The sequence below is a fragment of the Haemorhous mexicanus genome, chromosome W, assembly GCF_027477595.1.
Source record: "Haemorhous mexicanus isolate bHaeMex1 chromosome W, bHaeMex1.pri, whole genome shotgun sequence".
NCBI classification, from domain to species: domain Eukaryota; kingdom Metazoa; phylum Chordata; class Aves; order Passeriformes; family Fringillidae; genus Haemorhous; species Haemorhous mexicanus.
Window position 1 is genome coordinate 6909129 of NC_082380.1, and position 26104 is coordinate 6935232.

Sequence of the window (26104 nt, forward strand, 5' to 3'; positions counted from 1 at the left end):
TTGCGCCACTCTGTCAACTCATGTACAGTATGAGGATTTGCAAAGACTCCCTTGGCATACCCATATGCTAAAAGCCCCGGTAACTCCTTTTGTAAATCTATCTCCTTAACCTGCCGCTTTTGTAAAAAAGCGGTAAATAAATCATATGCTGCTTGCCTTTCCATACCTAATTCGTCAGCGCTGTTGCAGCCCCTCAAGGTCTCGGCAGCACGTATCGGCCAGGCTGGTCTGTACAGACACCCAGGGCACGGCGCGTCTTAACTCTTCTTTTTCGCGCTTTTTTGCCGTCCCGGCTGCTTCGGGACCCGACCCGGTCGTCGCTCGTCCGTGGTGTCTGGCAAGGATCACGTCGGGGTCACCATTTGACGGAGTCGACGGGAGACAAGCACATCCGATGATGATCAACAAGTCTCAATTTATTGATTTAACATGCGTGCTCTTATAACAGTGATAATAAGGCTCATACATATTGCAAAACTGAAGCTCACTATTGGTTCGCTATAAAAGGTCAGCTCAACCTTTGCTATCAGATACTCAGGATGCCTATGTTTTCTCCCCTCATTAGCTAGTCTCTGCTTCTGCATCCCGTTATCGTATAACTTCCTGCTCAAGGACACTCTGGCCCTGCCAAAGGCCCCCCGCCAAAGGCCCATTGCTTTACCAGCTGTATTTTATCATGTCCCTTCTCTTCAAGCCACGTCTCCACAAAACTCTCCACAAGGGATGTCAAAGCTTGCTTTCATTTCAATCTCGCTTATAGTTTCTATATTCTCAAAATCTTTTGCCAGGCAATCATATTTGTAAGGCTTTCCTGTTTCATCTTCCCCAACAGTTGCCAAACTAGTATGGCTTTGTGAGTGATATAACATGCTCTTGTTGCGGTGTGAAGCAATATCCTGTCCCTCAGGTGTGCCAACTTCTTCCTTCCCCTCCCCCTTGCCCTCTTCCTTACTGCTGTCTGTCAAGTTCCACATTCCAGTAAGGGAGTCGTGTGATTGGCAGAAGTTCAAAAGATGCTTCTCAGACCTTGGGTCATTGGCCTGTCCAGGTGTCATTGTCCCCTGAGACCCTCCCCCTCCCACCTGGTTGGTGGCTCACCTATCCTTTCCCTCCCCCCTCCCTGTGGGCTTAAAAGACACTGAAACCATGCGGTCGGTATTCTGTTGGAGCTGTTACCAAGATTCAGAGCTCTGTGACCCTGGAATAAACTCTGGATTTAACCCTCCGGCGGAATCCGCTCTTTTTCCTCTTCACCATCACCTGAACCTTTTCCACTAGAGGTAAACTGAGTTTCTAACGTCTGGACTTATTCTGAGTGCCTAACTGCAACTTCCAGCCAGCCAAAGGTGTCTCTGAGGTGAAACACCACAGCTGCTGCCTTTGGTCCAGAGCACTAGGGCTGGACGAGCCCAGGCATGTTCCACCCAGCAATATTGGGATTTTATTCTATATGCTCTAACCTAGCAAGACGTACTGAAAAATACCTGGGTGTTATACAGTGAGAAGGTCTAGTGATTTCATTTTAACAACACTGAAGGAATGAGAGGCTTGCAACACTCAGATATCTCCATTCAACCAATGCTGCTGAAGTAATGGTAATTAAGTAGAAATACTACTTTAGATAATGGTGAATGTGATTTGTTGAAAAGTAACAAAAGGTTAGCACATAATTCCTAGAAAGCAGTAGATATTTTATATTTTTGATTGCATACTTATGTTGTTGTTCAGACTTAGTCTTGCTAGATTCAAAGTTTGGGGGGGGGTTGGTGGTGGTTTGGGTTTCTTTATTGCTGTATATGATTATCATGTTGAAACAAAGTAGAAATTTTCTAAGTTCCAGGGTAGAAATCTATTTTAATTTAAGTTAAATGTGCATCTTTTAGTTAAGCTTTGAATTTGAAACCTTAGCTATTTAGTCTGACTGCCTGTTCTTGCAAAAACCTAAGCTCAGAGAAACTGTTTCAGTGAAAGACACAGATAAGGAAGAGACAAATCAACTTAGCTTAAGAATTCTTTCTGATAACAAAAAAACTAGCGTTAGTCTGTAAAATGAATATGTATAACCTATTGTGAAATTGTATGCATATGTATTTAGAGAGAGAGATAAAAAGAGACCTGAAGATCCCAGAGGTACGCATGCCTTTTAAGGAGAGTAATCCCCGCATGCGTCCAATGCTGCAATAAACATACCAGCTTTACAACTTTTACAAAGTTGTAGAATTTTTGATTTTCTCTGGAAAACAATGTTCAAAATATCTTTCAAATCTAAACCCAAGAGAGACTGAAGTATTCAATGCCATTTAACACTTGAACAAAAGAGGAAAAAACCCCAAACAACCTGAGAACCAAAACAAACTAATAAACTGAAACTGGTATTTCACTTTGTGAGAAACAACTGCTCACTTTGAAAATTTTAAAAGGTTTATTAAACCGTAACAAAAATACAACAAAAGGACTACATAAGGAAAAATTCACAGTGCTGGAAACTGCCCTAGTGGATAACATGTGGCTGGTTCATCTTCAAGATGGATGCTCAGTCTTTTATACCCCTGGGGGTTGCATCAGCCAGCCCTGGCCCCTCCCAAAGTCTGTCAGTCAGCTCTTCTTTGCCATTTATCAGTGGAGACTGCTTTCTTGTAACTTGATTGGAGATCAGGTGTTGCCATGCCACACCCCCTAAGCAACAAGCTTTTCCCTTTCCAACTGCCCCAGGTAAGGCACACATGTGCACGCCTTCTTTTTACCTGTACTAGACAACCCAGGCTGTCTCATGGTCACAATACAGAGCGGGGAAAAGGGAACTATGGGGAGAATAGAGGACATCTAAACTACAATAACATTACTATACATCACTAAAGCTTTTAATATTCACACAATCGTTATCTTTTAATTGCGGGAGCCAGTCATCTCGTTATCCATCTATAACAATCTCTGCTTCAGAACTTGCTGAAAAGTCTTACTCTGAGCAATTAATGCTTATACAAGTGCAAAAATCCCAAGCTGTAGAACTTCTTTGCTTGGCTAGTGATGATAGTTGTATAAAATGCAGTGCTGAATATATGATATAATGCTATTTATTAATTATACAAAGATGAAATGTAGATGTGTCTTGGGGGGATTTTATGATGATAGTCTTTTCCCTGATCATCTGTTATATGCCCAAAAATGGTTACTGCACTGTCCTAGGGTGACTTTATGTGGCTGAATTGTATTCCCATTTGTCTGTTTAGCCCAGAAATAAGTTTTGCACCTTTAAGATGAGTTCTGAGATCAAAGGCGGGGAGAGAAGAAGAGCACAGTTTATTTTCAGAAACTGCACTCAATCCTCCACATTCCTGCTCCTGGACTGTGTTGTCTGTGGGTGGACAGACAGCAGGACAGAGCTCTCCTTTGCTTTTTAATTAGTTTTTAGCTAGCTGAGGCAGAGAAATTCCCTGGACTGTAGATTTTCTTTTTCTTAGAACTGTTTAAACCTGCTGTTGACTGAAAACCCAGAAGAGCACCGGCAGCTTGCACCTGTGGCCCACCGGGCCTGGCCTGGGCTGCAGCATTTCCAGTGCCGGAAGGACTGATAAGAGACTGAGGGAGCCAAGCTACAGTCCATGATGGGGGCTTTCTAAGTTTGTCATCTCTTCGGAGTGGCTAGAGGTTTTATTGTTTAATATTGTCCATTTTTTGTGCTGGTCAATGCTTTGCCTGTTTAATAAACAGGTTTTTTTGAACTTTTTATCCAAGGAAATCTTTTCCCCAACCAGTTGGGGAGGGGCAACTTGAATTTGCTTTCTGGAGGAATCCCTTTGGAGTTTTTCTCCCAAATTTGCCCTAAACCAGGACATGCACCTTTAAGGTGGGACCCGGGCGAGGGGCGGGGGGGGGGGGGGGTGGAGAGAGTTGGAGCCTTGGGGCTCTTCTGCAGGCTGTTTGCTTTTTCAAAGCCTCACTCCACAGGTGTTCATCATGTGGTGTGGACTGTGGGCTCTTTTGCTTAGTTAGCTTGGCTTTTTTGTTAGCTTAGGCAAGAAGGGTTTTTTTGGTTTTTTGGTTTGTTTTTTTTTCTGGTGTACGTTTGTTTCTTTGTTTGTTTTTCTCTTTCCCTGTCCTTGGAGACTGTGATAGCAATCCTTTGGTGGCTTTTTTTTTTCCAAGTGAATTGGACAGTTTGGTTTTGGTCCAAGATCAGAGACAACAATCTACAAGAGAAAAATTGGCCAGGACCAGCAGGAAGGCAAGGGGCCACTTTCTTTTAGCCCCAGACCTTGGAAGAGCTGAGCCGGGATGAGAAAAGGAAACCAAATCCTCTTGCGTCACCTGCTGTGAAGAGGGGACCAACACCAACGATTTACCGGGTTCCCATCTATTCTGCCCGAGCTGTAGTGTGTCTTTTGTTTTGGACTTTTTTTCCTTGAGACAGGAGCCAGTGCCTTTTTTTTCCCCACCACATTGCTGGCCATTGTGGGTTTTTTTTCTTTCCCTGGCATTTTGGGGTTTTTGTTTTGGTGGGGGAGGGGGGGTGTTGGTGTTTGTTGCTAATAGGTAAAACCTTATAAAATTAGGGCCTTGCTACTCTTGTAAAATCATGGCTCAGGCCTACTACTTTAGCTAAGTAGAAGACTATGGGAAAGTGACTCAGCTGAATTGGAGGTAGAAAAACAAGTTATATAGTCATTACGTGTTCACATCGTGGTGTATGGTGGTTGGATGGATTATGTTTGTTATGATTTAAAACTATGTAACTGATAAAGGCCTAACTGCTTAAAAAGGCCTGGTTTTTGCAATAAAGTGGCTCTCCTTTGTACCTGACTGGGAACTCTGTGTGTCTCTGCTTTGTACAGAGAGTGGTAAGGTCTGACAGTTCAATATCTAGCATTTATGCATCTTTTTTTCCCGTGCAGTGTGGGCACTCTGTCTGTCAATAAATAGTTGGGTTTTTTTCACTCTCTTCCACTAGTACTCGTTTCTTATCAGCAGAAAGGGATTGTTGGAATCTTATATTTTTTTAGAGGAAACACTCATTCCAGAGTCTTTTTCTCCTAAACTTGAGTCCTAGGGTGACGTCATGATGCTTGTATCCCCAGTTATCTGTTCTGTTTATGCTGGATATTATGTTCTGTGCCTTCAAGACTGGCTCTGAAAAGCGAAGTTTTGTTTTGTTATCATCCTGCTCACTCCCCCACAGTCGGTGGGACACAGACGGGGCAGTTCATAGTGCTGCTTTTGCTTTTTGCTCTTGCTCTTGCTTTTGCTCTTGCTCCTGCTTTGCTCTTGCTTTTGCTTTTGCTTGTTAGTTAGTTTAGATAGGCAGTCCAAATTTTCCCTGGACTGTTTTTCTTTCCCTTTTCTTGGAACCATTCGAACTTGCTCCAGACTGGGACCTGGGAAACACCGAGAGTTTGCACCCTGTGGCCTGCAGCAGCCATTCCCAGTGCCAGAGGGACTGATAACAGAGCAACCACTCACCAGAGATACTCTCTGAATTTGTCATCTCTTCAGAGCAGTGAATGAGTTTTGTCATCCAGTATTGTTCATTTTGTATGCTGGGGAGTGCTTGGCCTGTTAAATAAACAGGTTCTTACCACTTGTCTCGGAGGAATCCTTCCCAAACCGGTTGGGGGGACGGACCGTGTGGGTTTGCTTTCTGGAGGGGCCCCCTTTTGGAGGTTTTCTCCCAAATTTGCCCTAAACCAGGACAACTTGTCTCTAAACCGAGACAAAATTTGGCACCCAACTTAAGGGGCAAGAGAAAGTGAAGGAAGAAAAAATTACATTCTGGTTTGAAACACTGTGTTGGGATACAGCAATCAGTGGTCACCATGTTGCTTGCTTTAATAATGGCTCTCTGGAACCTAGACATATTTACCAATTCATATATAGGGGTAATTTTGTCCCTGGTATATGTCTTTTACATATCAGGGACACAAATCAGGATTGCCATATTGATGTGCCCGGTGCTAATAATTTATGAAAGTTTAACAGAGGTACTGGTAGTTATCGAGGATGTGTATGCTCTGTTGTTTTTCCATCCTGGTCTTGGTAGCCTTTTTTGGATTTTTATTAATAATTGCACCCAGTCTGTTAGGGGAAAAGTAGGGGATGATTTTTCCCAGCCCTCTATCTCCTTCCCCTTCAGATCTGGTACGTCACCTTTTGAGAATGTTCAGTTTCCCCTGGATGGTAAAGATACCACCTTCCTGTTGTTTTATCTGGTAGGTTTCCTCTGTATAGTCTGCAGCTTGTCTAGAATCAGGGCTGAGATTTCCAGAGAGGCTGTCCAGACACCTGCCCCAATTGTGGAAAATTCTGAGTGGTGTGGGGTGTGGGAGGACATAGGCCAAATCCTGAAGGAATTCTCGGCCCAAATAGCTTGGAATGTCCCCCCTGAACAATTTCAGAATCCAGCAGAGGTGGGGAAATATCTGAAAGAAAATTGAAATGACAACTCTAATGAGAAGAAGCTCATTGCAATGTGCTGGGCCCTGGCTAATGCTTACTGCATACTGCTAGATACTGTAGGGCAGCAGATACAGCCAGAGGGGCAGGAGGATGGATCAGCAGACACCCCAGTCACTCAGGCTGCAGTTAAACCAGATGGGGAGCCTAAGCCAATAGCAATTGCCCCTGTCCAGAGAAGGAAACACAAAATCAAATCCGTTTGCCCAGTGGATGATGATGGGGAGAAAGTATCCTCACAGGCAGCAGAGGAATCCAAACCAGAAATCATTATTGAGTCTCTGTCCATAGAAAGTCTTTGCAGTCTAAGAAAAGATTATCGCCAATGGCCTGATGAATCTATATTAAATTGGTTGGTCTGAATCTGGGACTCTACAGATGATAGTATGATTCTGGATGGTACTGAAGCAAGGTATTTGGGATCTCTGTCATGTGATGTGAGTATTGACCAAGGGATGACAAGGGGGCCCAAAGCTCTCAGTCTCTGGACACAGCTCTTAAGAAGCATCAAGGAAAGAGACCTGTGCCAAGATCTCCAGCTGCAGCAAAGCCTTTGGAATCCCATGGCACAAGGGATTCAACGCTTGAGAGAACTGGTGATGATAGAGATAGTTTTCTCAGACAACCAAACAATTAAGAGTCCAGACATGGTAAAATGTGCACCAGTGATATGGCTAAAACTTGCTAGACTCGGGCTACAAGAATATGCCCCTGCTTTAGCAGTGATGAAGTGGAATGAGGGGGATAAGACAGTGGGTACTATGGTAAAGAGGCTCTGGGCATATGCAGGCACTCTGCACAGCCCAACACAAGCAAAAATATCAGCTGTGGAAACAAGTCTGTCAGAGCATATAAAGAAAATGGAAGACAGGATTGAGGAGACTCATCAGAAACTCAGGAAGGAACTTAAAGAGGACTTTATCCAAATCTCGCCAGTATAGACCAGAGACCCTGTTACCAGAAGCAGATGTCCCCCAGCTAGGGAGAGAGGGTACACCCCATGTGCTGACCTGTGGTTCTTCCTGTGTGACCATGGGGAACATATGAAAAGGCGTGATAGAAAACCCACTTCTGCCCTGGCAGCACGGGTGTATGAACTGAAGGAGGGAAATACTCAGAAAGAGAGTTCCACCAGAAGGGATGTAGCTCCAGTTTCCCAGAGCCAAGCTACCAGGCATAACAGAAGGGAAGATGACATGTCCAGTCCCCTTGAAAAAATCTCTAGAATGTATGCCCAGGGAGGGAATGATAGCCAGGGCTAGAGGGGCCCTGTCTCCAGCCAGGGAGAGGCACGAGAGAATGGCGTCTTTTGGACTGTGTGAATCCTATGGCCTGGCACATCAGAACCACAGATACAAGGCCTTGGTCAACACTGGTGTGCAGTGCATGTTAATCCCATTGGGACATGTGGGGGCAGAACCTGTTTCTATTGCTGGGGTGACAGGGGGAATCCAGCAGTTGACTGTTGGAAGCTGAGGTGAGCTTGACTGGGAAGGAGTGGCAGAAACATCCTATTGTGACTGGCCCAGAGGCCCCGTGTATTCTGGGCATAGTTTTCCTCCGGAGCAGCTATTTCAAAGACCCAAAGGGACTCAGGTGGGCTTTTGGAATAGCTGCTGTGGAGACAGAGGGCATTAGGCAATTGAACATCTTGCCTGGGCTGTCCGAAAATCCTTCTTCAGTTGGACTCCTGAGGGGGAAGAACAATGAATACCAATTGCCACCTGGACAGTGCACCACCGGCAGCATCAGACAAATCGAGATGCCATGATCCCCATCCACAAGATGATCTGTGAGCAGGTGTCATGGGTTTGACATTGGCCAAATGCCAGTGCACTAATGAAAAAATCATTCACTCCTCCGCAGCTATAGCTGAGCAGAAGAGGAAAGAAAAAGAAATTAAAAGGCTCATAGGGTGAGATAAGGATTAGGAGAAAATACTTTAAGGGCAAAATAGGCCCAAAACTTTAAAAGGTATAAAGAAAAAAATCTACTAACAGACTTAAAAGAGGATAATGACAAGTAAAATAAACTTTTAGAACACCTTTTCCCTCCCCCAGCCCTTCTTTCCTTCCCATCAGGAGCACAGGGAGACAAAACATGGGGTTTTTAGTCAGTTTGTCACTCCTAAAAAAATCATTCTTCAGTTCATTTGGGAGAGGAGTCTCTTTTGCTATGTCATGGGGTCCTTCCCACGGGAGACAGTTCTCTGTGAACTTTTCTAATGTGGTTCAAATTTTCACAAGTAGCAGTTGTCCTGGTTTAGGGCAAATTTGGGAGAGAATCCCCAAAGGGGGGCCCCTCCAGAAAGCAAACCCACACGGCCCCTCCCCCCAACCAGTTTGGGAAGAATTCCTCGGAGACAAGTGGAAAGAACCTGTTTATTTAACAGACACTGCACCCCCCAGCACACAAAATGAACAATATCGGATGACACCACTCTTTCACCGCTCTGAAAAAAGATGACAAATTCAGAAAATCTCTCCGGGGGTGATCGCTCTGTTATCAGTTCCTCTGGGGATGGGGTAGCTGCTGTAGGCCACAAGGTGCAAACTCGGTGTTTCCCAGGTCCCAGTCCAGAAAAGGTTCGAGTAGATCCAAAAAGGAAAGAAGAAACAGTCCAGGAGGGAATTTGGACTGTTAAGCTAAACTAACCAATGAACAGAAGCAAAAAAAAGCAAGAGCAAAGCAGGAGCAAAGCAGAAGCAAGAGCGAGAGCAAAGCAAAAAGCAGGGCAAAAAGCAAAAGCAGGACTATGTACTGCCCTGTCTCTGTGTCCCGCCAGCTGTGGGGGAGTGGCTGATAAGAGACCAAAACAAAACATTCACTCTTCAGAGCCAGTCTTGAAGGTATGGAACATAATATCCAGCATAAATAGCACACACGAATGGGGATACAAGCATCCTAACATCACCCTAGGACATTGTCCTGTCCAAACTTGCTGCAATGTGAGTCCCTCCCACAGGTAAAGCAGTCTTCCCACAACTGTTTTTCATGGGCCATTTGGTTCATGGGGTACAGTCTTTTAAGAATGAGCTGTCCTAGTATAAAAGCAAAGGTCCTTTTCCTCTGTCTCTGGAAGCAAGGGTTTTCCCTCTTTCTGTTCAAGCCTCTCACCAGATCACAGCTTCTCAGCATCCACATGCTTCAGTGTGAGTGCATTTTTTTCACAGGCTGCGGCTGAATTCTGCACACACCCCCCCCCCCCCCCGGCCATGCACTTCATGAATTACAGGGAAACAGTTTGTTGTATTATAGTCCTCACCATGGCTTGCAGAGGAATCTCAGGTATGACGCTCAGAGCATCTCCTCCCCCCCCCCCCCTCTTTTGCACCAACCTTAGTGTAGCCATGTTGTTCTCCTCATGTGTCTTCACCTTTTCCTTTTCTCTGATTTGGGAGAGAATTGGTGTCTGTAGGTTCGTTTGTTCTCAAGTTCTATCAATTGAAAAGTTTTTATAGAGTTCTGCAGTGCTGAAAAGTTGATTCCATCTGGGCTCCACATCAGGAAATTCTTCATCATGCTTCTCACTGCTGGTCACGTGGCCTCCGGCAGCACTGCATGAGTTTCTCTGGCCTCTGGCTTCACTCATTGCCTCTCTTCATGTGGGGCACCAAAAAGGAGAAAAGCTGCTGCCACCAATTTTGCCTCTCTGTCGGCAGCATGGCTGGCTAAAAATGGCTAAGCAAATGAAGTTCATTGTGAGCCATGCTGAAATAGCAGCCGTGTGGCACTGCTCCCAGATGCATTGTCTCGGCTACATGGTTGGTGACATGATCCTGGACATGCTGGAGCTCCAGTACGAGCTGGAGTCCAAGGCAGCGAAGTGGTACGCCACTATTGACATTGCCAATGCATTTTTCTCCATTCCTCTTGCAGCAAAGTGCAGGCCTCAGTTTGCCTTCACCTGGAGAGGCGTGCAGTACACCTGGAACCGACTGCCCCAGGGGTGGAAGCACAGTCCTACTATCTGCCATGGACTGATCCAGACTGCACTGGAAAAGGGTGAGGCTCCGGAACATCTACACTACATCAATGACATCATTGTGTGGGGGAAAACAGCAGTGGAAGTATTTGAGAAAGGAGAGAAAATCATCCAGATTCTCCTGGAAGCCAGCTTTGCCATCAAAAAGAGCAAAGTCAAGGGATCTGCCAGAGAGATCCAGTTCCTGTGAGTGAAGTGGCAAGACAGACAGCGTCAGATATCCACAGAGGTCATCAATAAGATCACAGTGATGTCTCCACCGACCAACAAAAAGGAAATGCAAGCTTTCCTAGGTGCCATAGGTTTCTGGATGATGCACATCCCTGACTACATCCAGATTGCGAGCCCTCTTTACCTGGTAACCACAAGAAGAACAAATTTCCATTGGGGCCCTGAACAGTAACAAGCCTTCGCCCAGATCAAGCAGGAGATTGCTCATACGATAGCCCTTGGCCCAGTGTATTGGTTTTTCACAGCCTAGTTTTGGCAGCAGGGGGGCCACACAAGATGGCTCCTGTGGGAAGCTGCTGGAAGCTTCCACCATGTCCAGCAGAGCCAATCCTTGATGGCTCTGAAGATGGACATGCTGCTCACCAAAACTGGGCCAATGAGGGAGGCTGGTAATGCCTCTGTGATGACATATTTAAGAAGAAAATCAAAATTAAGTAACTGGTTTTTGCTTTGAGTCAGAGAAGAGGAGGAGGTGAGAACATGTGAGGGAAAACAACATGGCGACACCAAGGTCAGTGGAGAAGGAGGGGAAGGAAGTGCTCCAGGCGCCGGAGCTGGGATTCCTCTGCAAGCTGTGATGATGACCATGGTAAAGAAGGTTGCCCCCCTGCAGCCCATAGAGGTCCACAGGGGATGCAGAGATACACCCTCAGCCTATGGGGGGAGGTGCCCATGCTGGAGTGGGTGGATGCCTGGAGGAGGCTGTGATCAAGTGGAAGACCTGGTGGAGAGAGGGGACCCCTGCTTCCAAGCTGGAGCAGCCTGTCCTTGAAGGACTGCACCCCATGAAAAAAGAGACCCATATTGCAGCAGTTTTGGGAGGACTGTCTGCCCATGGGAGGGTCTCACGTTGCAGCGGGTGCAGAAGGACTTCTGCTTGTGAGATTGGACCCAAGCTGGAGAAGTTCACAGGGAACTGTCTCTCGTGGGAAGGACCTGACAGTCTCACAGGGGAAAGACTCCTGTCTCAGAGCATGGGAAAGAAAATCTTGGTGATGAACTGATCAAAACCTCCATGCCCTGTCTCCCCGTGCTGTTGGTGGGAAGGAGGGAGGGGCTCTGGGGAAATGGTGTCTAAAGGGCTTATTTTGCTTCTCATTATCCTCCTCTGATTCTCTTAGTAATAAAGTTACTTTGAAGCTTAAGTTGAGCCTGTTTTGCCCTTGAAATATTTCTCCCAGTCCTTATGTCAACTCATGAAGCCTTCATCAACTTTTTTTCTCTCTCCGCTGCCCAGCTGTTGCGGTGTGATGTCATAGCTAGTCTCAGGTATCCTGGTCCTTTCCCAGGTGCCAATCACCTCTCCTTTCTCCCCACCCTGACCCCTGCTGAGTGCTGTCTGTCAATCCTGGCATTCCAGAAGGGCATTGAGTGATTGGCAGAGTTCAAAAGATGCTCTGCATCCCTGGGGGCCATTGGCCCATCCAGGTGTCCCTTTCACCTGAGACCTGTCCGCCCTGCACCTGGTTGGTGGGATCCCTACCCCTTCCCTCCCCCTCTCCCTGAGGTTAAAAGACCCAGCAACCACACGGTTCCCGAGGTTCTGATAGAGCTGTTACGGGATTCAGAGGCATGTGGGCCAGAATAAAACTCTGGATTGAAACCCTCTAGCAGAACCTGACTTCTTTTCCTTCACCTCGCCTTAAAGCTTCTCCAACTGAGGTATACCGGGGCTCCTGCATGTCTGGACTTGTCTCTAGTGCCCAGCTGCAGCATCCAGCTTAGCCAAAGGTGTCTCTGAGGTGAAAACACCGCAGTTGCTGCCTTTTGGTCAGGCAGCAGAGGCCAGTCAAGCCCAGACATCCCATCCGGCTATATTGGTAATTATTCCAATACCCAGCTATAGCAAGAGAGGGTGAGCAAGCGACTTTCATTGGTTCCTGGCATTGGGCCAACATCAAACCACAACACCTGGTCAGGACAGGACCAGAGGTGAAGAACATGCTTTACTCTGCAGCTGGGAACAATGGTCTTTACTAGAGCCTTTGGCAGAAGGTGCCTGGTGAGACTTGAGGCCAACCACTGGGATTCTGGAGCCGAAGTTAGAGAGGGGCCAAAGCCAACTACACCCCAACAGAGAAGGAAATCCTGGATGCCTATGAAGGAGTCCAAACTGCCTCAGAGGTGATTGGCACAGAGGCACAACTTCTCCTGGCACCCCAACTACCAGTGCTGTGGTGGATGTTCCGAGGAAAGGTTCCCTCTACTCACCACGCCACTGATGCCACATGGAGTAAACAGATTGCCCTGATCACACAGCATGCCTGTATTGGAAACCCAAATTGCCCTGGGATCTTAGAAATAATTAAAAATTGGCCTGAAGGTGAAAACTTTGGTCTCACTGATGAAGAGGAGAAGGAACAGGTAACACATACTGAGGAAGCTCCACCATATATCCAACTGCCAGCAGAGGAAGCATGCTATGCTCTTTTCACTGATGGTTCCTGTCACATTGTAGGGATGAACTGAAGGTGGAACACAGCTGTATGGAGCCCCACATGACAGGTTGCAGAAGCTACTGAAGGAGAAGGTGAATCAAGCCAACTTGCTGAACTCAAAGTTGTTCAGCTGGCCCTGGACATTGCTGAGCGAGAGAAGTGGCCAAAGCTCTACCTCTACACTGACTCATGGATGGTAGCCAATGCTCTGTGGGGATGGCTGGAAAGGGGGAAAAAGGCCAACTGACAGCATAGGGGAAAACCAGTCTGGGCTGCTGACTAATGGCAAGACATCGCTGCTCGGGTAGAGCGGGTAGAGAAGCTGCCTGTGAAGGGCAGTCATGTGGATGTCTATGTCCCCAAGAGTCAGGCTAATGAGGAGCACTGAAACAATGAACAGCTGGATCAGGCTGCAAAAATAGAGGTGTCACAGACAGATTTGAATTGGCAACATAAGGGGGAGTTGTTCCTAGCTCAATGGGCCCATGATGCCTCAGGCCATCAGTGCAGAGATGCCACCCATAAATGGGCAAGAGACCGAGGGGTGGATTTAACCATGGACAGTATTTCTCAGATTATCCATGACTGGGAGACGTGCACTGCCATCAAGCAGGCCAAGTGGGTGACACTCTGTGGTATGGTGGGCGGTGGTCCAAACAAAAGTATGGGGAGGCCTGGTAGATTGATTACATCCCACTGCCTCGAACCTGCCAAGGCAAGCACTACGTGCTCACAATGGTAGAAGCCACCACTGGGTGGCTGGAGACCTACCCTGTGCCTCACGCTACTGCCTGTAACACCATCCTGGGCCTTGAAAAGCAGGTCCTTTGGAGGCATGGTACCCCCCAGAGAATTGAGTCCGACAATGGGGGCTCATTTCAAGAATAGCTTTAAAAACACCTGGGCTAGGGAACATGGCATCGAATGGGTGTACCATATTCCTTATCATGCACCAGCTGCTGGGAAAGTTGAGCAGTGCAACAGACTGCTAAAAACCACCTTGAAGGCACTGGGAGGGGCGACTTTAAAAAACTGGGAGCTGCATTTAGCAAAGGCCACCTGGCTAGTTAACACCCAAGGCTAGTATTCATTTCTTATTGGCAGAAAGTGATTGTTGGAACCCTTTTTTTTTAGAGGAAACACTCCTTCCACAGTCTTTTTCTCCTAAACTTGTCTCTAAACCAAGACTTGTAACCCTGAATTTCTAGAGCTATACATGAAATTTGAATGTGTAAGCTGATCTAAAACGACTATGACTTAATTCTTCAGTTTCTCCACCTGTTTTTAAATATGCTGAGAGGTGAGCAAATAGTCTTTTTCTTCCAAAAGTTAGTTTTGTTATTTGGAATTCCTAAAGTTTGGGAGTTTTTTTGTTTGGTTTGGGTGTTGTTAGGGTTCTGGGGTTGTGACACCTTTGGAAGAACTACTTTTTTTGTATTTGTCATCATTATTGAATTGTTCATAATAGAAAAGTTACTAATTCTGAACTGAAGAAAAAAAGCCACTTAATTTATCTTCCCATCCATTTAAAGTTGTTCAGAAATAATTTAATTATTGGAACACTTTGACTTAAAGCTCTTATGTGACTGGTAATCCATTACTTGAAAAATACATCTTTGGTGGTTGTTTTTTTCTATCACTTTGAATGTGTTTAAATGTCTAGGAGTGTATAATAGATTGATGCAAAGAATGTATTGCAAGTTTTTAGTGCTCCAAGTCATTGTCAAAAGATGAGTTTCTGAAGTTACTGAAATTTGAAGTTACTGAAATTCAAGTGAATTTGAGAAGACCAAAAGCAAATAATCATGGTAAGTCTCAAATTAAATGCATTATTAACTGTCCGAATCCATGTGGTCCGAACAGTAATGGAGTCTGATGACACCTTATAAAACAGAGCCTTATTGAAGCAGTAACAAATATGAGTGACAGTGGCCCCTGCAGTGACTCAACCAATCACTGTGTCGTGGTTTAGGAATGGTGTTCCCCAATTTAATATTCCCCACTGCAACACTCCAAACCACGCTCTGCTCTCTCCTCCCTCCCCCTGGAGGGGGTTGGAGAGGATAATTGGAGGCACAAAAGGTAAAGATCATGGGTTGAGATAAGAACAATTTACTGAAAACAGCAATGAAATAAGAAACAAACAGTAACAACAACAATATTAATTAAAGGGTATACAAGAAAAGATAATTATTTACACACAGGAAAAAAAATCTCACCACATGGAAATTGGTAATACTTGAACCTCTGCCACGCTACCCCCGACCGCAAGTGATGTGAGGTGATATAGAATAACCACCCCTTCTGGCTACTGCAAAAATTAACCCTGGCCTGGCCTGAACCAGGACACACTGATAGCAAACACAAACTCATAAACAATGCCATGGCTCCATTGGACTGCCAGGGACATTTGGTGTCTGGGTCATCAACAGTCAATCATGCAAATGCCTTTTGAATGCACCAGAGTCGCATTGTCCCTTGGCTCCACCAATGGTAGTGTGGTTTGAGAGAATTGTACCATATATGAATAATGTAGGCTGCATCCTACTTATGCTGCTGAGGTTGGCTGGGCAGGGAGGGTGTTGGCAGTCTGTCTACACTGCTGATATTAGTCAAGATTCTTGACCTTTCAGCAAACAATTAAGTTGAACTGTTACATTTAGAAATTAATGCTGATTTGAGGCAGGCATCATGTTGAGATGAGCACGGGCAGGTAGGAGAGACCTTATTGTTCTCTATAACTACCTGAAAGGAGGTTGTAGCAAGGTGGAGCTTGGTCTTTTCTCCCAAGTAACAATTGATAGGATGAGAGGAAACGGCCTCAAGTTGCACCAGGGGAGGTTTATATTGGATGTCAGGAAAAATTTCATCACCTAAAAGTTTGTCATGCATTGGAACAGGCTGCCCAGGGAAGTAGTTGACTCACTATTTCTTGAGGTATATAACACACCTATAGACATGGTCCATAGGAACATAGTTTAGTGGTGGGCTTGGTACTGTTAGGTTAACTATTGGATTCTATGATCTTAGAGGTCTTTTCTAACCTTAATGATTTTATGAACTTTTCCAGTGTGGGTCCCTCCCACGGGCTGTAGTTCTTCACAAACTGCTCCAGCATGACTCCTTTCTATTGGGTACAGTCCTTCAGGAACACCTGCTGCAGCATGGATCCCCCACAGGGTAACAGGTCCTGCCAGAAAACCTGCTCCTGTGTGGACTCTTCACAGGATCACAGCCACCTTCAGGGCACATCTACCTGCTCCAGTGTGGGGTCCTCTATGGGCTGGAGGATGAATATCTGCTCTGCTATGCACCTCCACAGACTGCAGGGGAAAAGCCTAAGTCACCATGGTTTAGTTGACAAGGTGGCCAAAGGTTGGACTCGATGGTCTTGGAGGTCTTTTCCAACCTAAATGATTCTAACAGCTCAGAGACACTGTGGATTAATACACGCTTACCTCTGTCATGTTTCACTTAGAAAGTAGACAGTAGTATTTAGATGTAGAATAACACAGGGAACTTTTATAGCATTCTTCAGAGATCAACACAGTCAGTGGGGTAGGATTCCAGCCTTCCCAGCAAGCCCCCAACCTTTAGCATTCACCCAAATATTTCTGGCTGCTGTTGCCTTGGTGTTTTGGGGTAGCTGAGATGCAGAGAAAATGTCACTGCACTCTGCTGCCTCTTGGCTCCTTAGCCTGAAGCAAGAGGCTTATTGTTCTGTTGCATGGTATTACTGGTATTTGAAAAGTGACTGTGGTGGCCCTTGCAAAGATAGTCTCTCCCCTTTCTTGCCAGCAGCATGTTTTTCTTCTTGTTTTTCAAAATGACTGACATTGTCACAATAAAGAAAGGTCTGCTATGGACAGTTCCTGATAAGAGCAAGGACTGGTCCCTGATAAGAGTAAGGACTAGCTTCCTGGAGCATCTTAAGCCAGCCAAAACTGGCTTTGTGGTCTGAAGAAATGCCAAGGGTCCAAGGAGCATGCGCAAGGAACAGAGGTGAAAAGTTCAGTGCAAAGAAGAGGACCTTACTTCATCTTAAGCCCCCAGCCCATGACCACCAGAAGGCACAATGCAGGCACAACCAGGAGCAGCCAAAGGCTGGGACTATGGAAATTATTTCCCAGAACTCATTATAATAAAACTCTCCTTTTTGGGGAAAGGTTATGAGTATGTATAGGCTCTTTCACAATTATCTTTAATATGTAACGTCTTTATGTATAAAGATCAGGTTAAACACCGCAGCAGGTGCGCACATTTGTGGTGGAGAGATCCCCTGTGCACCCAGCGTGGAATAAACATACGTACTTTACAACCTTGCAGGTTGTGGAGTCCCTATTCCGAGTCAGTCAAATGAGGTTGAAGGCCTCCAGAACAAAGGAGCCCCTGTGAATTGAAGCCAACCAGGATCACAAGCTGGCCTCATTCTCCCCTTCCTATCTATAAGCCATATCAGAGAGCCAGTGGAAGCACAGAGAGATGAGGTAAAAAGACTGGACAGGAATGTGGCTGATTTCCATCCCTTGCTATCTCCTCCAAAGGCAGACCATCTAGCAGAATCTTTTGTCTGTTTGATATAACTTTGGTCAGTGCTGGCGTGCATTCCATTCAAAACCTGCTCTCAGTATAAGGCTGGAATGGATGTTCACTTCATTGGATTATTTATCTATTTATTGAATCACAGAATGGCTGAGGTTGGAAGGGACATTTGGAAGTCATCTTGTCCAAACCCCTGGCTCAAACAGGGCCACCAAGAGCTAGTTGTCCAGGACCATGCCCAGATGACTTTTGAATATCTCCAAGGATGGAGACTCCACAGATTTGTAAAAAAACGGGAGCACACCCCCAGTACTAAAAGTGATTTCAGCATTTATTATAAAAAGGGCCTAAAGCAAGGGGGCCTGCGGGCCGAGCAGGAGCCTTCCTGTTAGCGTTCAGGAGCCCATAATCATGAGAAATGATTATATGCAGGTGCTTTTATTGAAGAGCTCTGGGTGTCAGGGGTACAAACCCAAATCTGACTCCGACATAGGTTCGGGAAGGATATGCTGTTATATTCTACCGTTATATAACTTTCATGTTAATTATTAAACTTGTATTGTTCAATTGTATACATAGATTTCAGCCAAGCATAGCCTCCTTAGATTAGGAACATACAGTTTCTCATGGTTCTTCTTATGATTATACAATGATTATTTTTAATTAGTAAACAATCATCACATCTAACAATTATATCATTTATCATACTACTTACGTAGGTGCAACGCAAAGCTTAACATTTCAGAGTCTATCTTGACATTTTTTCCAGGGCCCCACTATGGTTTCTCCCCCCTTTGAAAGCATTTTCACTTCACTATACGTGCAAATGCTTTTACTTGATACAGTCCTTTACTTGTCAATTTATGCTTGATGTTCTTCAAATCCAGGGTTGATGTAAACATTGTCGTGGATCTATCACGAAGTGGAGAACCAGAAGATAGTGGGCGTGGATCTCGTGTCAGTGCTTTTATTATTTTCTGGTTCCAGGATGTTTTCTTCTGTATTTCTCTCCTTAAGATGCTGTAAACTAACCAGATTGCAAAGAATACAATTAGTAAGATTATCACACTCTCAGTAATAGACTTAATCCATGAACTCACATTCCACCCTAACCCTTTAAAGATTTTTCCTAACCAGCTTGTAGTCAAATCCTTTTGCTCTTCTTGTGTTTCATGCTCTATTTGTTTCAACTGATTGATGTCATATTCTACATCTGCAGCTACATTTGGGATATGAACGCAGCAATGATCAACTCGTCCCTTTTAAAATCCACATAGTCCATGCTCCTTCAGGAGTAACAAATCTAAGGCTAATCGATTTTTTAAAGTCATTTTTGTGGTGGCTTGTAATTGTACGTTTAATTCTTTAAATCCTTCCCGGGTGACTCTTGCCGGTCTATCTACATGACCAGTAAGTTTGTACAGCATCTCTCTACTCTGATAGTTTGCTGTAGGACCAAGCAAAGACTCTAGGGCCCACTCAAATTTCACTCTACTAGAGGGTTCTTGCCAAGTGTCATCTGGATTTTCATTATCTAGAACTTCTCATCTTGTTCTTATCTGCAGAAGTTCATGTTTTGCATTAAGTGGGGACTTTTTCCAAATTGGACATAAGCTTGGGAGGCCCAAAGTAATTTCCTTTTCTTTCCCATCTACAGGCAGATGTGTTGTCCAGGTACCATCGCTTGTTGCCCATACAAATTGTCCTGGACTTTGGTTTGTACTCCTGGTGCAATCTACAACTACTTTATAATTCATTTTGCCTTGTTAATGTTTGATCCCTCTGCAAGCACAACCAATCTGTAGGCTATTGCCAGGGGTGGCATCTGTTTTATCTCTGCATTATCAGAAGTGCAGTCATAAGTTTTATTGCAGGCCCACCAACTTACTTTGTCTGCCCACGTTCTGCTACTAGTGGCAGTGTACGTTACTGCTGGATCTGTTTCATTCTCAGAACCTTCCCACTTAATACACCAAGGGGTGTTTGCCATATATTGGAATTTTTGAAGTATACTCACAGACCACGCACTGTCCCAAGGCTCTGTCTGATCTTTCTGATCCTCGGCCTCACACTTCCATACCAGAGTGGTTTCTGTAACATTTTCTATGATCTTTTTATAGTGTGGCAAATAGCATTGCCATTGTGTGATGCCTCCCGACTGTCCCATAGGGGTTCCTAATATGCCATCACTTAAAATACAGTCTTTCTGGCTCATAGGTCTCATCCATGTTCTTATTTTCTCCCAAGTTTCCTTGACTACTTGCCTCGACTCGGGTACCTGTTTGCATGTAATTGTTTTGTTCTTTTGTATTTCAGGTAGTTTTGATGTTATGATTCTCTAATTTACTGGGTCTCCTGCTGCCTTTGGTATTGGCAGACAGGCAGTTATTCTACTGGTGTTTTGTATTTTGGCAAAATCCTTGACTAATCTAATCATTACATTCTTAGCCCAAACTGCATTAGAAATTTTTATCACTTGTGTTTCTGCCTCTCTCTTCATTCTAGAATGAAGAGTGGTTAGTTGATCTTTTTGCATTCCACATCCCAAAGACAGTAATGACCATAACATTAGCACAATTACTAATAACATTCTCAAAGTAATTAAACACATTATATCTGCAGTCTCGGTTCCACAGTTTACACAGTCTGTGATCCAGGATGGACTTTCTTCACTCGGGTACAGTGAATTCAGGGGTCCACGCCGGCTATTTTGACTGCTGTAAAGGTGGTCAGCAGTACCTGATAGGGTCCACTCCACTTTTCTTTCAGCGGTTCTTTGTTCCAGTTTTTAATGTACACCTCGTCTCCTGGATGTATGTTATGAACTGCATTCTCAAGAGTTATTGGTCTATTCCACATGAGGATGCTCTGGAGCCACGCTAAAGTTTTCCCGAGAGACAGAACATAATTATACACTTCCTGCTTTCCTGTGATGTGTACATTAGAGTTAGGCTCAGGAGATTCAGATGGTTTCCCATAAAATATCTCATAAGGACTGACTGACATCCCGCTCCTAGGTTTTATCCTAATCCTCAACAGTGCTATTGGCAAAGCATGGGGCCACTGCAGTTTGGCTTCTTGGCATATTTTACTGATTTGCCTCTTTAGTGTCTGATTCATCCTCTCTACCTGTCCACTTGACTGGGGTCTCCACGGTGTATGGAGGTCCCAAGTTATCCCCAGCAATCTACTTAGCTCTTTTACTACTGTAGCTATGAAATGGGGCCCCCTATCTGATGATACCCCTAGGGGTACCCCGAACCTGGGAATAATTTCTTGTAGTACCTACTTAACTGTTTCCTTTGCTTGGTTTGTGCAACAGGGAAGGGCTTCTGGCCATCCAGAAAATGTGTCAACCCGCACTAACAGGTATTTGTATCCTCGAGTTCTTGGCAATTCTACAAAATCTACCTGCCAATAGTCTCCTGGCTCTATTCCTATCCGAATTCTTCCTAGCTGTGACTGTCGCCTAGCCACTGGGTTGTTTTTCAAGCAGATATCACATTTTGACATGACTGGTTTTGCCATTGTTAACATCCGTACTGAAATTAAACTCTGCTTAAGCAATTTTACCAATGCCTCTGCACCCCAATGACATTTGTTATGTTTAATTTGTAGAACTTCTCTCATTATCAAGGGGGGTACCACTATCTGTCCTTGTGCAGTCACATGCCATCCTTCCGAATTCTTTTGTGCATTTAGTAAACGTGCCAGTCTCTCATCTTCTACTGAATATTTTGTTTCTGGAGGCAAATTGAATTGGGATACATTGAGCTTTGAAGGTATCAATGCCACTGTTGTTTGCACCTCTCGAGCAACCTGTCGGGCTGCCCAGTCTGCCTTTCGATTTCTTTCACAGATTTTGGAGTTTCCTGATTGGTGTGCTTTACAGTGTATAATTGCCACTTGTTCAGGTTTTTGTACTGCTTTTATCAATTGCAGGACTGCATCTTGGTGTTTAATGTGCGTACCTCGAGAAGACAATAATCCTCTTTCTTTCCACAGTGCTCCGTGTACATGCACCACTCCAAAAGCATATTTTGAGTCAGCCCATGTACTGACCTTTTTCCCTTCACTTAATTCTAGTGCCCTGGTTAAAGCAACCAGTTCTGCGTTCTGGGCAGATGTATTTGGTGGTAATGCCTTTGCCTCCACTACTGTACTGACTGTTGTTACCGCATATCCAGCGTATCTGGTTCCGTTTTCCATGAAGCTGCTCCCATCTGTAAATAGCTCTCACTCCGGCTGCTCTAGCGGGACGTCTTTCAAGTCTTCTCTTGCTGAATAGGTGTACTCTATCACCTCTACACAGTCATGCTCTAATGGGCCTTCTTCAGTTGTGGTACCTAGGAACAAATCTGGATTCAAAAGGTTAGTTGTTTTTAATGTGACATCATCCTGCTCAGTCAGGACTACCTGGAATTTTATCATCCTGCTTGGAGATAGCCAATTGCCCCCCTTCTCTCCTAAGACAGTGGTTACCATGTGTGGTACATAGACTTCTATGTGTCTTCCCATAGTAAGCTTCCTGGATTCTTGTATCAGCATCACAGTGGCTGCGACTGCTCGCAGACATGGAGACCATCCGGCACTTATGTTGTCAAGTTGGTTGGAAAAGTAGCCCACTGGCCTTTTCCAGCTTCTCAGACGTTGGGTCAGGACTCCTAGTGCTAGGCGTAGACTTTCATGTACAAACAGCTGAAAATCTTTAGACAGATCAGGTAACCCTAATGCTGGAGCAGTTGTCAGTGCTTCCTTTAGTTTTAGGAAGGCTTCTTTCTGTGGCTTGCCCCAGGTGAATGGTTGTGTCTTCTGAGCTTCATACAGGGGTTTCACAATCAGTCCATAGTCCATGATCCACAAGCAACACCAACCTGCCATCCCGAGGAAGACTCGCAGCTCATGTAAGTTCTGGGGCTCTGGAATAGCACAGATAGCTTGGATACGGTTAGTACCTAGTTTTCGTTGCCCTTGTGAAATCTCTCATCCCAGGTAAATCACAGTCTGTTGGGCAATTTGTGCCTTTCCTCTGGATACTTTGTAACCTCCCATTCCCGGTGAATTTAAAATCTCAATGGTTACCTTTATACAGGTTGCTTTTTCTTCTGTAGCTATTAGTATATCATCAACATACTGCAACAATAGGTATTGGTCTCTTGGTACTTGCCCATTTTCGGTCCAAATCTCCAGCTCCTTTGCCAGTTGGTTTCCGAATAGGGTCGGCGAGTTCTTGTCCCTTGTGGAAGTCGTGTCTAGGTGAGCTGGGTCTTTCTTCCGTTCCCTGGGTTTTCCCACTCAAAGGCAAACAGTTTCCTACTTTCTTTGTCAAGGGGGATGCAGAAAAAGGCATCTTTTAAATCAATTACAGTAAACCCTTCATATATCTCCTTTACGGATATCAGCAATGTGTAGGGATTTGTTACTACTGGATAAATGTCCTTTGTTATTTTATTTATTGCTCTCAAATCCTGCACTAATCTATATTCACCATTTGGTTTCTTTACTGGAAATATTATGTCCTAACCTGTTTTACAGGTTCTATGTCTAGTCAGCTGCTATATTCTCCCAACACCATCGTCTTGGTAACGTTTTCCGGCTGGAACTGATTGCCCTAGTGAAACCTGCCTGGGCATTCTTGTTACCAATGCTCCTCCCGCTTGCAATACGCGCATTGATTTAGGCTTAACCCTTGCATAACTGGTCCTCTACCACGACTACCTCTGCCACTTCTCCTAAAATTTGGGTTCCCTTTTCTTTGTATTACTGCTAAAAGATTTTGCTGCTGCCTTTTACTAGCTTCTCTTTCGCGATTATTATATACTTTCCAGGCTACCTTCAGGATTCTGAGTTTTCATAACTATTTTTTTTACTACTAGTGCCACCTTATCAGGATTTTCTCTATAAGTTCCAGCTGACTGTTTCTAAATAATTAAATCTGCAGGAGAAAAAGGCACTTTTACATACACTGGCCTTTCTACTCCTACACCTTGTCGCAAGGGAGCAATCACAGTCCGTTTTTGTCTGCCTATGTCTTTTCTTTCCACAACCGGGGCAAGCTTTGACCAGCTTCGGGTTCTGTGGGCTACTGGGGTCGCTGATTCATTACTATTACTATCTTTTTCACTTGCATCCCTCCCTCTCCTTTCTATCACAGTTAGGTTTTGCTCATCTTCCGAGGAAGAGGAATCAGGTGACGGTGGGAGAGGAGGATAAAGAGGGAAAGGTGTACTAGATGAGACAGGTTCAGGATCAGGTGAGGTAGGGGCAGGCAGTGGGATAGGGACAGACGAAGCAGGTGGGATAGGGTTAGGTTCTCTTGGTCTTATTGGAGCTACCTGTAAATCAATATCTGTATAATTTTCCCTACTCAGACTTTCTTTCAATACCAAATGTTCTACAAAACGTTTCTCGCAAACCCCACACTTATCACTTGCAGACGCTCTAACCACCATTAATCCACATTTATCCTGCCATTCTGGCTTTCCCCAAAAAAAGAAAAACAAATCAACATACGGAACCTCATCCATTGTTTTTTTTTCCTTGTTTTTTTATTTTTCTTTTGTTTTTCTTTTTTTTTTTTCTTTTCCTTTTTGCTTACAAAACGACATTGACTGCGAAATGGTGTTATATTGCAACGTCCCGTATTTTGGCCATTTTTCGCCATTCTCCAAGACATATTCTGGCCACCATGTATTGCAATAATCAATCAACTTAGCTTTACGTAATTCTTCCCCAAAATTACCTTGTTTCCAATGTGCTAATAAGAACCCCAAAGGAGAAGTTTGCGGAATAGAGGCATTGCTGCCCAAAATCCCTTTGAGCTTCTCCATCCAAAAATACCACAAATGCCGAACCTGCAACGCTTTCGCGATTGTCTTACGGACAGCGCCTAGGCAATACCACCAGGAATTCCTTAGCCCAACCAAGCGTAGCTTTTGCTGCATCTTATTGGCAGGCACCCAAACCAAAATAAAAGCACCTTACCTCTCTCCTGGGGACGTTGTGAGCAGCAGAGGCGGTCACAGCCGATGGGCTCCCCGAGAATTCCTCGGTGCCGGCTGGAGCGTGATCGAGTCATGAACTCACTCAGCAGCGCTCGCAGGGTCCCATCTGGGTCGCCAAAATGTTAGCGTTCAGGAACACATAATCACGAGAAATGATTATATGCAGGTGCTTTTATTGAAGAGCTCTGGGTGTCAGGGGTACAAACCCAAATCTGACTCCGACATAGGTTCGGGATGGATATGCTTTTATATTCTACCGTTATATAACTTTCATGTTAATTATTAAACTTGTATTGTTCAATTGTATACATAGATTTCAGCCGAGCATAGCCTCCTTAGATTAGGAACATACAGTTTCTCATGGTTCTTCTTATGATTATACAATGATTATTTTTAATTACTAAACAATCATCATATCTAACAATTATATCATTTATCATACTACTTACGTAGGTGCAAAGCAAAGCTTAACATTTCAGAGTCTATCTTGACATTTTTTCCAGGGCCCCACTATCATTCCCATCTGTCACCAACATGTTCTATGAAAAATCCTTTCCTTAGGATTTTTCCCTCCTGAGAAGCTGAGAGGCTTCAAGAACAAAATGCAAACAATTCTTATCTGCTGCTGTGGAATGCAACAGGTGGATCTGTGATTGGTCTCATCTTGTTGTTTCTAATTAATGGCCAATCACAGTCCACGTGTCCGGACTGTCTCGGTCAGAGACTATTGATTGCACTGAGCTAGAGATGACTGCTGGGGATATTTCTCCTCAGAGACACCTTTAGCTTGCAGGCAGTTGCAGCCAGGCAGTCGGAATGAGCCCATGCGAAGTAGAAACTCAGTTTACCTCTAGTGGAAAAAGTTCAGGCCATGGTGAAGAGGAAGAGAGCGGGTTCTGCCAGAGAGTTAAATCCAGAGTTTATTCCAAGGTGACACAGTTCTGAATCTCAGTACAGCTCCGACAGACCAGGACCACATGGCTTCAACGCCGTTTAAGCTCACCGGGAGGTGGGAGGGAGAGGATAGGTAAGCCACCAACCAGGTGGGAGGGGGAGGGTCTCAGGGGACAATGACACCTGGACAGGCCAACGACTCCAGGTCTGAAAAGCATCTTTTGAACTTCTGCCAATCACACCATGCCCTTGCTGGAATGTGGAACTTGACAGACAGGAATTAGGAAGAGGGCAGGGGGAAAGCAAGGAGGAAGTAGAGCTTCACACCACAACAAGAGACAAGCCTTTGTTGTTCATTCCTTTTCTATTATTAGCTAAGCCTTCGGATGAAATCCTTTCTTCTATTCTTTTAGTATAGTTTTTTACATAATATATATCATAAAATAATAAACCAAGCCTTCTGAACATGGAGTCAACTTTCTCATCTCTTCCCTCATCCTGGGACCCCTGTGAACCATGCATCACCCATCAAGGATGCTGCAGCACCGGCACTGGGTCTTCTT

The 26104-nt window shown here is 44.7% G+C and overlaps 1 protein-coding gene and 2 long non-coding RNA genes across 4 annotated transcripts; 2 read left to right on the forward strand and 1 right to left on the reverse strand.

The window, feature by feature from the left end:
* The first annotated feature begins 1075 nt into the window (after window positions 1-1075).
* On the forward strand, window positions 1076-11808 carry LOC132341486 (uncharacterized). Its single transcript, XR_009490235.1, has 2 exons — window positions 1076-1280; window positions 10327-11808. It is a non-coding gene; the product is annotated as an uncharacterized LOC132341486 (long non-coding RNA).
* On the forward strand, window positions 1287-4800 carry LOC132341487 (uncharacterized). The gene is made up of 2 exons (XR_009490236.1): window positions 1287-1595; window positions 4147-4800. It is a non-coding gene; the product is annotated as an uncharacterized LOC132341487 (long non-coding RNA).
* A 3389-nt stretch (window positions 11809-15197) lies between the features above and the next one.
* LOC132341484 (uncharacterized) lies at window positions 15198-25485 on the reverse strand. 2 transcript variants are annotated; one of them, XR_009490234.1, is made up of 3 exons: window positions 25097-25473; window positions 24628-24753; window positions 15198-18670 (listed from the first exon to the last, which is right to left on the reverse strand). XR_009490234.1 is itself a non-coding variant. In XM_059873067.1 (3 exons), exon 3 carries the CDS (start codon window positions 21850-21852, stop codon window positions 20929-20931), a length of 924 nt encoding a protein of 307 aa, XP_059729050.1. In that variant the 5' UTR covers window positions 21853-22963; window positions 24628-24753; window positions 25097-25485; the 3' UTR covers window positions 18824-20928. The 2 variants fall into 2 exon arrangements, 1 of the variants encoding a protein (XP_059729050.1); XM_059873067.1 differs by lacking the exon at window positions 15198-18670 and adding an exon at window positions 18824-22963 and having other exon boundaries at window positions 25097-25485.
* Window positions 25486-26104: the final 619 nt, after the last annotated feature.